This window comes from Odontomachus brunneus, unplaced genomic scaffold (assembly GCF_010583005.1).
Source record: "Odontomachus brunneus isolate Ranch 3 - 2012 unplaced genomic scaffold, Obru_v1 Obru_scaffold_102, whole genome shotgun sequence".
Taxonomy (NCBI): domain Eukaryota; kingdom Metazoa; phylum Arthropoda; class Insecta; order Hymenoptera; family Formicidae; genus Odontomachus; species Odontomachus brunneus.
The window spans coordinates 61,402-74,010 of NW_022639552.1; the positions used below are offsets into that span (position 1 = coordinate 61,402).

The 12,609-nt window shown below is 37.3% G+C and overlaps 4 protein-coding genes across 16 annotated transcripts in view; 2 read left to right on the top strand and 2 right to left on the bottom strand.

Moving 5' to 3' along the window:
* Positions 1 to 3,296, bottom strand: part of LOC116848921 (pyridoxal-dependent decarboxylase domain-containing protein 1) — a 6,049-nt gene extending 2,753 nt beyond the window's left edge. Inside the window, exons 1-5 of the mRNA XM_032825522.1 lie at positions 2,923 to 3,296; positions 2,559 to 2,789; positions 1,171 to 1,584; positions 377 to 658; positions 219 to 290 (exon numbers count right to left, since the gene is read on the bottom strand). Of these exons, the coding sequence (XP_032681413.1) occupies positions 219 to 290; positions 377 to 658; positions 1,171 to 1,584; positions 2,559 to 2,789; positions 2,923 to 3,036 (1,113 nt within the window). The 5' untranslated portion in view covers positions 3,037 to 3,296. The remainder of the gene's footprint in view (positions 1 to 218; positions 291 to 376; positions 659 to 1,170; positions 1,585 to 2,558; positions 2,790 to 2,922) is intronic.
* A 1,072-nt stretch (positions 3,297 to 4,368) lies between these two features.
* LOC116848926 (39S ribosomal protein L12, mitochondrial) lies at positions 4,369 to 5,602 on the top strand. Its single transcript, XM_032825539.1, has 4 exons — positions 4,369 to 4,562; positions 4,673 to 4,904; positions 5,241 to 5,372; positions 5,452 to 5,602. Exons 1-4 carry the CDS (start codon positions 4,498 to 4,500, stop codon positions 5,566 to 5,568), a joined length of 546 nt encoding a protein of 181 aa, XP_032681430.1. The 5' UTR covers positions 4,369 to 4,497; the 3' UTR covers positions 5,569 to 5,602.
* Positions 5,603 to 5,769: 167 nt separating this feature from the next.
* Positions 5,770 to 9,433, top strand: LOC116848925. 2 transcript variants are annotated; one of them, XM_032825537.1, is made up of 4 exons: positions 5,770 to 6,560; positions 6,670 to 7,227; positions 7,433 to 8,232; positions 8,483 to 9,433. In XM_032825537.1, exons 1-4 carry the CDS (start codon positions 6,482 to 6,484, stop codon positions 8,909 to 8,911), a joined length of 1,866 nt encoding a protein of 621 aa, XP_032681428.1. In that variant the 5' UTR covers positions 5,770 to 6,481; the 3' UTR covers positions 8,912 to 9,433. The 2 variants fall into 2 exon arrangements, with proteins under 2 accessions (XP_032681428.1, XP_032681429.1); XM_032825538.1 differs by having other exon boundaries at positions 5,770 to 6,432.
* Positions 9,434 to 9,588: 155 nt separating this feature from the next.
* The window catches only part of LOC116848923 (serine/threonine-protein phosphatase 4 regulatory subunit 1-like), a 183,521-nt gene continuing 180,500 nt past the window's right edge, over positions 9,589 to 12,609 (bottom strand). For 9 of the 12 annotated variants that reach the window (XM_032825526.1, XM_032825527.1, XM_032825532.1 and 6 more), the window contains 2 exons: positions 11,867 to 12,143; positions 11,481 to 11,776 (listed from right to left, as the gene is read on the bottom strand). In XM_032825526.1, the coding sequence (XP_032681417.1) occupies positions 11,481 to 11,776; positions 11,867 to 12,143 (573 nt within the window). Of the gene's footprint in view, positions 11,777 to 11,866; positions 12,144 to 12,506 lie in introns of those variants that run through there. The other 3 variants (XM_032825525.1, XM_032825524.1, XM_032825534.1) reach the window with 3 other exon arrangements.

A 12,609-nucleotide genomic window follows, 5' to 3' on the forward strand; every position in this document is an offset into this window, starting at 1 on the left:
TATATATATATATATAGCGCCATCATTACTATTTTGTCATTATGTACAAGCCCAATTTATAATCTCCGACATCCAAGTTTATTTTTGTTGTCATTGTTGTTGCCGCACTAGTACTACTACTATATTATTACTATTATATATTTTTATATTACATTATATTCAGGTAGAAAAGCTCGAATTTTATGCTCGAATATATCTAATCAACCGTAAAAGGATACAACCACCGGTAGCGAAGGTATACCCAGCCAAACCCCGAGTGGTAACGTAATGCTATCCGCGATCTTCGATGGCTACAACAAATTTGTTTAAATTTTCAATGATGTTTGACGACAGAAAGAAACCTAAAATTTTTTTAACAAAATATGGAGACAATTACCAGATCTTTCGCCGAGTTGTTCAATACCAGCGCAGCTAACGAGTGCCCTCTGAGATGCAACCAGACGTTATACTTGTCGCATATCGCTCGTAATCGCGTAATGTTATCACAATGGCCTGTTAATACCGAGCCAGCCTCGGCCAGGACCAATAACGGTGTTACATTGTTCGACTGTGTGTCCTCCGCTAAACGTCGCTCCAACGCCGAGATGTCCATAGTATGTCTCGAACCAAACATAGTATTATGTGGGATCGGCCGTATGCAGTGAAGCGGTAAAGAGAGCTGCGGAAACCACGAATTTTTAACGTGTCAGAACTTCAACCGGTAATTTTCGAACCTTGCTTTTATAATGCAACATTCTTCATGTAACATATGATGTAAAAGTAGAAAAAATTAAAATTAATACTTATATACAAATTTAGTAACGAGCTCGTTTGACCAACAGGATGTTATTTTTTATCAAAAATTAAACTAATCAGCCCAATCAGTTGGGATTTAATTAAATTGACATTTAATTTAATATTGTACGTTTTACGTGCTATATTTTCTGGCCGTAACTCAGGACTTACGTTGAAGAAAGACATTGACTATACGTTCAGCAGAGAAAGGTGTTTTGCAACTGTTGTAAAATTCGTGAGTCTGATTGGTATATGCTTTTTTAAATTCAGTCACAATTAAGAGCGTACACCGATCAGATTCACGAACTTTACAGCTCTGTTGCAAAGCAGCTTTCTCTGCTGAACGTAACTATTATAGTTTCAACGTTCGAAAAGAAAAAAGAATAACAACATTACCTGTCTGCACAAGTGTTGGACGACACCCAAGGGTGCAGCAACGGAGCTGTAAATCAAGGGTGGCATAGACGCGAGTGCGGTAAAGCCCTCCTCCATATACCTCGGGTACTTTCGGTGCAAAGCCAATCGCGTTACTCTGATCAGTCCCTCCAAGTGATCCTCGTGGAAGGACGACGCGCAGTCGACAAAGCGAAAGATATGGCTGAGCCATCTTGTCGTGTCAGCTGCTAGGCGACCGGCAAGTTTCTGCGCGTGTGGCTTTGGTAGCGCTGCAGCGTAAGCTGAAACGGTGTGTGTGACTAAAGCCAATTTTGCCGCCTCATTCAAAATTGGCAGCGCAGTAATCTGGCTGGCTGGTGTGTCCGTAGAACCAACTTCCACTGGTTGTGGTGCATCCTCATGAAGTACTAAATCCTGTGCAACAAAAAAATTATCATTTAATCTAATTAATTTGTTAAATATTTTTATCTTATGACTTTCAGGCAAGATTACGATTAACTTTTATGAATATATATTTCTTTCAGAATATAGTATTCTGTACTATGACACCTGTGTTGTGTTGTGTGTGTGTGTGAGAGAGAGAGAGAAAGAGAGAGAGAAGATAGAAGAAATAGTTACTGCAGTACTTATTAATATGTGTGTATATATATGTAAGAAAAAATTGTTACTATAGTATTCTATATTATAGCAAATTTCTTGTTTCTGTCCTTCTCTCATTATATATTTTAATTGAAAAAAAGAATAGTCCTTGAATATTCAATGTTACCCATATGCAAGTGAGAAGAATCACTCAAGTTGACATTCATAATATGCAAATGTTTCACTCAACTCCGCAGCTGTGTCAACTGTGTTGGTTGCTAGGAAGCTTCCATAATCACTGTGCAAATTTACATTTTCCATTATAACCCGATTATTATCGAGAATATAAATTACACAAAAAATTAAATTGTTTAATCTTTAAATATTATAAAATAAAAAAAAAATATATATATATATATATCTCTTTAAATATTATAATTGCATATTTTCATACACGCGTGTAATACCTTTAATTGTGTAATAACAAAAAAGTGTCTATCGCGAATTGATAGAAACGAGGATCAAGCATGTGACAAGAGACTGAAATTAATCTTCTTTTTGTGGTTGTCTAATTGGTCACAGTCTATTTTGCCATTTTTTTAACATGCTTTTGCTTATATTCATATTCATGCCGTCATCAGCTGCATCGTCCTGCGGCGTGTGCGATACAGCGCTACACAAACTCAGGTGCGGCCACGTGACTAATAATTATCGGGCGCTACCGCCGCGATCAACGGGTGACGCGTGTCAACAGGACTGCGGCCAATCACGCGTGCCCAATGGCCTCTGTTTGGCGCAGCACCGCTCACCTGTATCAACGCTAATATCTCATCCGGTTTTTTCGGCTGCGACAGGAATCCTGAGGGGTTGTTCCACGTGCTACCGTCGCCGTCACCGCCGTCACCGCCGCCACCACTACCACCACCGCCGTCGGCAGCTCGCTCCACTGCCTGTTCCAACCGCGAGATCACTTGCGACGCTTGAAACTGCAGCGCGCCCACTTCGCTCAGCGTGGACGAGTCACCCTCTCCGGCACTGACCTGTCAAAATCGTCAAAAAATTCTCACCGGTTTAACCACAATGTCGACGGCGCGCGACCGCCCACTCGCGTCGTCGATTATCGCGCGGGCGACGCGTGACCGCGCCGCCAATTAATCGTACGCCGACACACACCTCCAGCAGGTTTTGCGCTAGACTTTCCATCGCCGCGTTATCGTTTGTGTCAACCTCCTCGGCCATCGTGGCAGTAGTCGTCGTGGCCGGCAGTAACGTAGAGTCAAGCGTCATACGCGCTCATTCGTCTCCGGCCAAGATCGATCGATCTCCGGCGGGGTACTTTCTTCGAATATTTTTGCGAGGACGAGATCTGTCTGCAGCAAAACGTGAGCGGCTTTACTGAACTTTTGTAAGCTTCTTTTTGCAAAGAATTGTGGATACACTAAGTGACAGGGGGCCCCACGAGCACGCGACACAGCACTTCATCGGTATAGTCACCGTAGCGCTGTTTGGTCAATTTATATCGGGAGAATCTTGAGAGCGACTGTGCTAGACTGTGCTATGAGAGTTTCTCGAGACGCTTTTATTAACGCGCCCTCTGAAGTAATGGCTGCAAAACATATCGGTTACATATCCGCACTGCGGATATATTATTGGTTCAGGGCCTGCACAATGGAAACTGTGGAGACCTTTCACTATATAAGTATGGGGTGCTTACGAAACGCTGCGCAGCATTTGTAGCGGTTGTTGGACCGCACCCTATATCTGGCTACTTGACGTTTGTATGACTTGCTCCATACGCCACTCCTTAGGTTTGTTCGCGTCGCATGCCCCAACGTGCTCCTACTCGCTCCAACGCACTCTGATTGGTCCGCGTGGTGACGTAAACTAATCAGAGTGCGTTGGAGCGAGTAGGAGCACATTGATGTATGCGACGCGAACAAACCTCTCGTTCCGAGTTGCGGTATGATACGGACGGGAGTAGAGCAGGAGCAGCCATTGAATATATTAGTTGTAGATGGGAGCATATATTACTCTGTCCGGATCCAGATCTCACTCGCTCCGAACTCACTATCGTAAACATCCGTGGGCTGCATTCCAAAACTCTACTTGGTCAACTCTATGGAACCCTTATGGCTCCTGCACACAGGACGCGGTAATGCTTGCCGCGTGGCGGAAGTCTGCGCGACAGCCAGTCAATATGTTGTTTTCCGTAAGAGCTAGAAGGTTATTACGGAAAGCAGCATATTGATTGGCTGTCGCGCGAACTTCCGCCGCGCGGCAAGCATTACCGCGTCCTGTGTGTAGGAGTCATAAGGGTGCTATTTCACGTGTCGTATGACAAGCTTTTCGGATACGTTTATTGGTTGGCGAATAAAGTATTTCTAGGTTCTCTGTTCGTCAACCAATGAACGTATCCAAAAAGCTTGTCGTACGACACGTGAAATATCAGTCTAATGCAGGATTCACACTACGTCGATGTCCGACGTACGACGTCCGGTATCTAATAAGAGAACAGCTTTCTAATAGAGAATTCAATTCTCTATTGGAAAGCTGTTCTCTTATTGGATATCGGACGTCATACGTCGGATATCGGACGCGATGTAAATCCATTATAACCCTTTTCAGCTGCACTGCTGAAAAGAACAGACCACTATATGTTGATGGTGCGGAGCGAAGGTGTGTTCGATTCTACCGGTCCTAAGTAATCCTACTTTGTACTATCATAAGGACATTTGCAGCTAATTCAAAATGATTAACACGTTCCGCTTGGTATTTCGGCAGAGATTTCCTCATCTTCGTCAGTTTCACAAATGGTAAGACTGAAAAATTATGAATTGGCCGGTATACGTTTATAAATAATTAGATTACATAACCTCACTTTTTTTCTAATTATTTTAAACAATTATGTATTAATCGTGTTTAGTGTACTTCAGCAAACAGAAGCAAGCGCAGTGGCAACGAGTTCAGTGCAAACAGCACCACTGTCAAATGTCGACAACTTGGTTAATCCGAAAATTGATAAAATAGCTAATGACATCACTGCTCTCAATTTAATAGAAGTAGCAGAACTCAGTGATCTGTTAAAGAAGCGATTAAATCTTCCAGATGCACCTGTTATGCCCATGGGAGGATTTGCAGCTATGCCAGTAGTTGAGGTAACTGTTGTTAAGAAAGATGTATATGCAGTATTTTTGTTTTTAATTGATAATATCTACTTTAGAAATAAGTTAATATAGCAGAATTATATTAAAAACAGTTTCTATAAGCATTGATCTATTGATTATACATACATGCATCTATATGCTTAAATAATTTGGAAAATCAATAATATATAAAGTAAAAATATAAAGTAAAATAAGTAAATAAACAACAGATGCGCTAAATAAATGTAATTAGCTTAGAATAATAGAGAATGTAATTAAACTTTTTATCATGTTATGTGTCTGGTTTACTAATCCAGAATTTAGATAATCAAGTATTGATTGGTTTAGGAATCGGAAGAAGAAATGCCAAAAAAGGTACAAACTTCGTTTACTGTCAAATTACTAGCGTTTGATGATAAACAGAAGATAGCCTTGATCAAAGAAGTGAAGAATCTGTTGCCAGATACAAATCTTGTCCAGGTATTAAATTATCAATACATTTAATTGTAAATAATGTAATTTATGGTGAGAACCTTTATCTTATGTTTTATAAAAATAGGCTAAAAAGTTTGTTGAAAGTGCTCCTACAATAGTGCAAGCTGATCTGGCAAAAGAAGAAGCAGAGAAATTAAGAGATGCTCTTGTAAAGGTTGGTGCCACAATTGAAATTGTATAATTTGTACTTGCAAATATATATATATATATATATATATTGTTGAATTATGTCTTTTCATGTTCGTATATAATTGGAATTATATAAGCTCACAGCACCTTCCTGATATAATCCTGTACTACAATGTATAACTACATTTTATATGTTTACCATGATACACTTTATCATTATAATTACAAATCTTAACAATTGATACGATAAATCAGTGTAATCTTGCGTTTTTCAACAAGTTTTTTAGTTTGTCTATAAAAATAAAAAAAGTTAAATTATAAATGCATAGGGATCTCAGTTGTAGTCAATATATAATTATATAATATACTTTTCAATATATATTCTATTATCTGTAGTCTTCTTTTTGTATGATGTAAATTAATAAATGTTTTCTACTTTTATTACTTAATCTCTGAAAAATTATATAGAAAGTAAGACATGAAATTATTACCTTGATTTACATATCAATGTAAGAGATTTAAAGGTGACCTTATTTTTTAAATAAAAACCTGGTTTTCTTTATGTAAATCTAAAATTTTTATAAGCATTTTTTTGTTTTCATCAATTATATCACATGGGCGAAGAGATTGAATAGTCTAAAAAACATTTCATATGTATGAACTTGGTCACTTATTTTCGTTTTCTTGCGAGTAAGATCAAGACTACGTTCCGAAATTCACTGCCAGTGCTGAAATTTTATAGTATACGTGACATGAACTGTAGATTTTCAGTACTGGCAGTGAATTTCAGAACGCAGCCCAAATTATAACGAAGGGGAGAGAGGGTGCGTTTAACGTTATAACGATACATATTCTGTGTCGTATCTTAAATCATTTGATCTACACACAAATCTGAAAACGCTCATGATAACAAATTGTGAGTATCGATTTTATCTTGCTTTGTGCTGTCATTGACGAGTTGTGTTATGCTGAAATTATTAATCAATTTGGCTATTTGGATGTTTCTTCCCTTGGATGCCGTGACAGAAAATAAGAACCATTCGAGTATCTATTATCATTGTATCGCAAAATTTTTTCATTTTCTTTTTAATGTATTCAAGAAGATTTATAACAATATTCGTAACGGTCTTAATTTGACAAATACAAAACTTAGATCTTCAAGAAGAGAAAATATTGGCGCTCCAAAATTTTTGGGAAAAAGGACTGCTCCGTAAAAACGATTCACACAGATTAACATCTTCGACTGAAATTTCTCAGCTCAAAGACGATTGGATAGAATATAAGCGTGCAATGAAAAGCGAAAAGGAGAAAACTTTGTTGGATTATATTGGTCCAGCGATAACGGAAGATTCTGATATCAGGAACGATCAAGTTCTCGTGAACCATGTTCGCGTCAAGAGAAGTGACTCGATGAATGATTCTCTCCTGCATTTCCGGCTCAAGAACAATACGATCTATGCGTTCGACAAATTGCTGTCTATGTTCAAAGGACCCTATGCTGATTCAAATCACAAACTTAAATCTGATGTAGTCAATACAACTACCCATTTACGGTACAAAAGAAAAATTCTGTCCAAAAACGAACAACATAGAAAATGCGTGAAAGGAAATACTAGACATTCGAAATATCACATCAAAACCCAAGTTAGAGATAAAAAACATGGTGTCCTGAAATCTTCCCGTAAGTTTTTTACGAAGAAAAGTAGCTCAGGTGTGTATTGTATTTTTTATCATAAATATTTAATATATAAATATGTTTTATATATATATATAAATATGTTTTATATATATATATATATATATATATATATATATATATATATATATATATATTTTTTTCTAATTGTTCGTTTTTAAATTTATTATATTCGAATCAGTTTCTCTGTTTTTGCTGTTACTATTATTATTATTTGCAGGACAAAGAAGTAAGAACACAACAATTAATGTGCATACCAGAAAGATTGACGAATCGCATACAGAGTCTAAAATGAAAAAAAGGGAAACTGAAAATAGCGGTTTGAACATTGCCGGAGCTGGTTCTACCGACTATGAGGGAATGCGAGCTGATAAATCGGAGACACTGATAAAGCAAAGTGATTCAGTATTGTTGACTAACGATAGTAGGTCGAAAAAACAGCGAGAAGAGAACAGCGTCGTATTACCTTTCGTGCACACTGGAAAGGCGGAATTGCGATTTCGTATCGAGAAAATCCCCGCGAATGAATCTTCGTTTATTAATACGGACAGTTGGGTAGATCATTCTACCACAATTGGTCTTTCTTCAACTATGTCAATTCAATCGAAATATGGCACAATTGACGACATTACCGATGTTACAAATTCTAAACTCGCTCCAAATTTTGATTACATCGAAAGAAAGGGGAAGGAAATGGATAACATAATCAAATTTACTTCGTCGGGAATCGAAGCTGACCAAAACTCGGAAGATGAGAAATATGAGAAAGGCATAGAGAAAAAAGTTGCGAAATTTGCAGACGAAGATATCAAGTATCGTGCAAAGAGAAATCAGCAAATTATGTCAAAACGATACCTACAAAGCTGTATGAACGCGAGAAGATTAAAGCGCTTTAAAAATACAGGACAAAATATCGGAGATATTAAACACGAAGGAACAATGTACAAAAGGGCTTGTGGTAATCGTGCTGTGAGATCAATCGAGGAGATTAAGGACCTTGTTGAAAAATTAGTCGTTAAGGTAACTTATAGTAACATTTTTGTACAATATAATTTTCTCGACGATTTTTCAGTTAATAAAATACATAATACTGTAGAAAAGTCAATTAATCTTTTAAATTTCATCAATTCAGGGAAATTTAATTTCGGTTTAATTTCTCTAAAATAATATTTAATATTATATGTATATTTTATTTTATATTAATATTTATTTTATCTGAAAAAAATATATATATTCGCATTTTATACATCTCTGTATAATTTATTCTAAGGTAAATGAATTACAAATGTACGTGAGCAACTATAGTGAAACTCCATACACGATGACGGATTCTTGTCGTGTCGATAGAAAGGCAGATCGTATATCGAAATCCTCAGGAAAATCCAATTACAAATCTGAATTTGTAAGAGATACCGATAATCACAAGCGTTTAACGAACGACCGACAGGCAATCTCAGTAGAGGCAAAAGTTTTTCAAGTGCCTTCCAGTGTCTCAAGAGTTACACGAGCAAATTCCCGCAGCAAGAGAAAGTGGAATAGGTGGACAGATTGGAGCAGTTGTAGCGTTACTTGCGGCAAAGGCCGACAGATTAGATGGAGACATTGTTTGCGCGATTGCGACGATGCGGAAATTGAGATGGAAGAGAAAGCTTGTCAACTGCCCGCTTGTCCGCCAGGAAAATTTCTCGGAATATTTTGAAAATCTTGCTTTTTTTCCACTATATAAACAAGTAGTGATAGGTACAAGTATCTCTCGTGTGGTTATCCATCGTCATCTATAATATATGGAATGTCGTGTGAAATAACAACTGCAATGAGTTCATACTATATAATGTTATATATCTCTTGATTTATTTGAAACTAAAGCCTAATCTACAATATGCTCTTTGCTTCTTTCTCTTTATCTCTTTCTGACTCAAACCTTAAGCTTTAAGACAGAAAAAGATAGAAGACAAGAAACAGAACGCAAAGAGCATATTGTAGATCAGGCTTTAGACTCATATTGTCACTGTGATTATTGTAAGGAATGTTTTTTGAATGCTCGTGCACGTATTTGAAATAGCAACAGATATTATTGATAATAAGATTCGGTATGGAGCTTGTGTGTGTATGAAGAGAGTAAAATTTATTTATAGGCATATTATCATGAATTTAATGCGAATGGTAAATTTAATGAAAAATCTGGATGAATAAGCGTAAGAAAGGCCTTTAAACTGAGTCCAAATTCAGTTTTATGTAACGTAAAATATCACACGCGAAATTTGATAAATATCGAATTTGTTTTATTCTACACTTCATAAATACACATGCCTGAAGAAAAGTTTAGCTTTGTATAAAAACAATTATTTATAGGTAACAAATGTACAAACAATTCTGTAAATTCGAATCACGGTTTTATTACCACTGCATCGATAATAGTTTATCCAGGAAAATAATATGAGCGATGACATTCTTACGTTTGCAATATAACGTAAACGCGTTATCGTCATACAAAATTCCCTTATTACATAACATGTGAGTGAGGTTTTTACAGGATCGAGAATCTGCCTTACTTTCTCATCAGCGCACAATTAAACGCGAGTGCCACGTAATTGTATAACAAATCGCTTGCTGTATATTCTTTATAGTCTCATTATCAAATACATAATATATTATACAGGATATTTCAATTAACATCTCCTTTGCATCAGTATATTCACAAATGACGAGAGCATTCGTTGCTTAAAGAAAAAATCTTTCGCAGCTCGATCGTCGTATTCATAGACGTTCACATGCAACGGGATAGTTCAGTTTTTTCCACTAATATTACAAAATATTAACGAATATTATATAATAGCATAAATTTCTACGCAATTCGCGATGATCCGTGCAGGTGCACATCAATATTCCAATTTGTGCCTATATGATCATTTCTCCCATTTTCTCTCAATTATTTTGCGCGTAATTTCGCTTTCTTAGCGATCCGCGCACACCGCGCGCGTATTATAAAATTTAATATATCCTACATATTTATAAAGTACTCCGCTCTAGATCTTTCTTTTCTACATTCGTTTATAAAAAAAATTCTGTAGTAAAATTCAGTTGATCGTTTAATATTTATTTTTATCTATTAATAAATTTTAGGCATTTTATTAATAAATTAACGCAAGAATCTGGATATATCGCGATAACGTATTTTTAACCTGCGTTTTATTAAGCCAGACGACATAACGGTGTTTTCTGTAGGCAGCACGATTGTTTATCAAATATTTGACAAATGCAAATACGTCACGTCCGTGTAGCACATTTGGCTAAAGTGCGGTCACGTGCATTGCAATGTCCTTAATCAGCAAACAGGATTAAGAATATATCGCACTCTCAATGCAACACTGCATTTTTCTTTCCGAATATATGTAATCTAATAAACGCGCAGCAGCTATCAAGACCGCTTTTATAAATGCAAGATAACACACGCTGATCTTGAATCGTGATTACGACTCCATCGTGTGAGGAGCGTCGATGTCGCGCGGACATAACTAACATTTACTATCTCTTTTTCTTTCTTGCTTCAGCAAGTGCTTAATCTATGACGCGCTTAGTATTCATCAACGGTGTATAAAATGTTCTTAATGCATGGCACATTCCCTGGATTCTGGTTTAATTTAGACAAAATGCGCCCCCCCTCTTAAGGATACGTTTTGATGCAGTCGGATACGGTGTATGTCTCTCGACTAAGTATACAATAAAAATGCTACAAAATAATATATGATATAGCGCCTAAAAGTCGTATTATGTTGAACGTCCGTAAAAATGAAGCGAATGAGAAAAACCGCGTCGATGTAGCGCCTTCGATCATTTAACATTCGGCTCACACCGTAGACCGGTTACAATATATATGAATTGATCACAATGGTGAAACGCACACACTCCTCGCGCGCACGTACTTACTGTCACAATATACATAAATGCTTCCACATTTACACGCTATTTATGTAATTGCACGACGTGTGCGACTACCAGTATTCACAGTCTCTCTCCCTAGATTAAAGGACGCAAAATACACATATCAGTACTTAATTGTGATAGATAGTGTAAACTATATCTCGTACCTATTACTCTTGATTACTTAAATCATGAACGATATACTTAACACTTGAGCTTTGTTTTACGTTACCGGCCCACTTGCGATCGGGACTATTCGGTTGATTTGGTACGTATACATTGATTCGCGGCTGAAGCTTGATGTTCGTAACTAGTTAGATATACTTTTGGCTTATTATTTGCTACAACTAGTCACTCGTATGGAAGAACGGAGGCGCATCTTGTGACACAAAAAGTTCGTTTTCTGCCATTCGTTTCATCGCTCGTGAGCAGTAAATGACTTCGGCATTATGCAATAGTATTCCTTGGTTCCTTGGTTCCTCTTCCATCTCATCTTGTGACACTACGACACAGTCTTGCGATACTGTATTCACTAATAATTCCTCGCCTCCAGCCAACATTCGCACATCCCGATCGGCATCAAGGCGCATTTTTTTTAGTATTCTATCCACTTGTTCCATTCGTTCCACACCTAGACCAGCTACTGAAATTATAGGGATACAGAATAATCGCACGTTGTGTATTATTGTATATTATCGAGATGATATTGATTTCGAAGTCGCATGATACTTACAACCCATCGTGCTCACGTTATTCGCTAAGGTTCTCGCTACGGCTAATCTTACATTTGGTACCCTGTCGAATGACAAACCTATCAAATTTGGTAACATCTCTTTAATAAACATACATCCCGCGATGGCACCGTTGCGGAGTAGGTGCGCGCACAAGATCGCATATGTTTGCCGGCGTATCCACTTTTTGCTATTTGGAACTAAGGTGTCACGAAGCTCGTGGATAAGTGACGTTACCAGAGCGTCGTCGATGGACAAGTGAGATACAATTCGAGTGACCTAAAAGAACGAAATTTCGTAACGGAAAAATTCTGAAGCATATATAGTATATCAAGTTATTAAAAGTAGGGATTTACAAAGAAAAAAAAGAAAAGCAACATTAAAAATAAACTAATAGAATAGAAGAAGATAGAATCCGCACTCCGGATCCTAAAACAATTCTGCATATTATAGGCAGTGATTAAGATACACTAATAAAAAAAATATAAAAGACGAGTAATGTTAATAGCCGTATCACGCTAGCGACTCGCGACTGCGGCTGCGATTATGTCTCTTGACCAGTCAGAAAGAAGCTGCTAGCTACTATCGCTTTTCTCATTGGTCAAGAGACATAATCGCAGCCGCAGTCGTTAATGTGATATGGCTATAACGTGTCAGCTATATATTGGAAACAGTCGTGAATAAATAAATTATGTGCTGACGCGTGGAAATGAAGGGAGGAACGGTGAGAGAGAGAGGGGGGGGG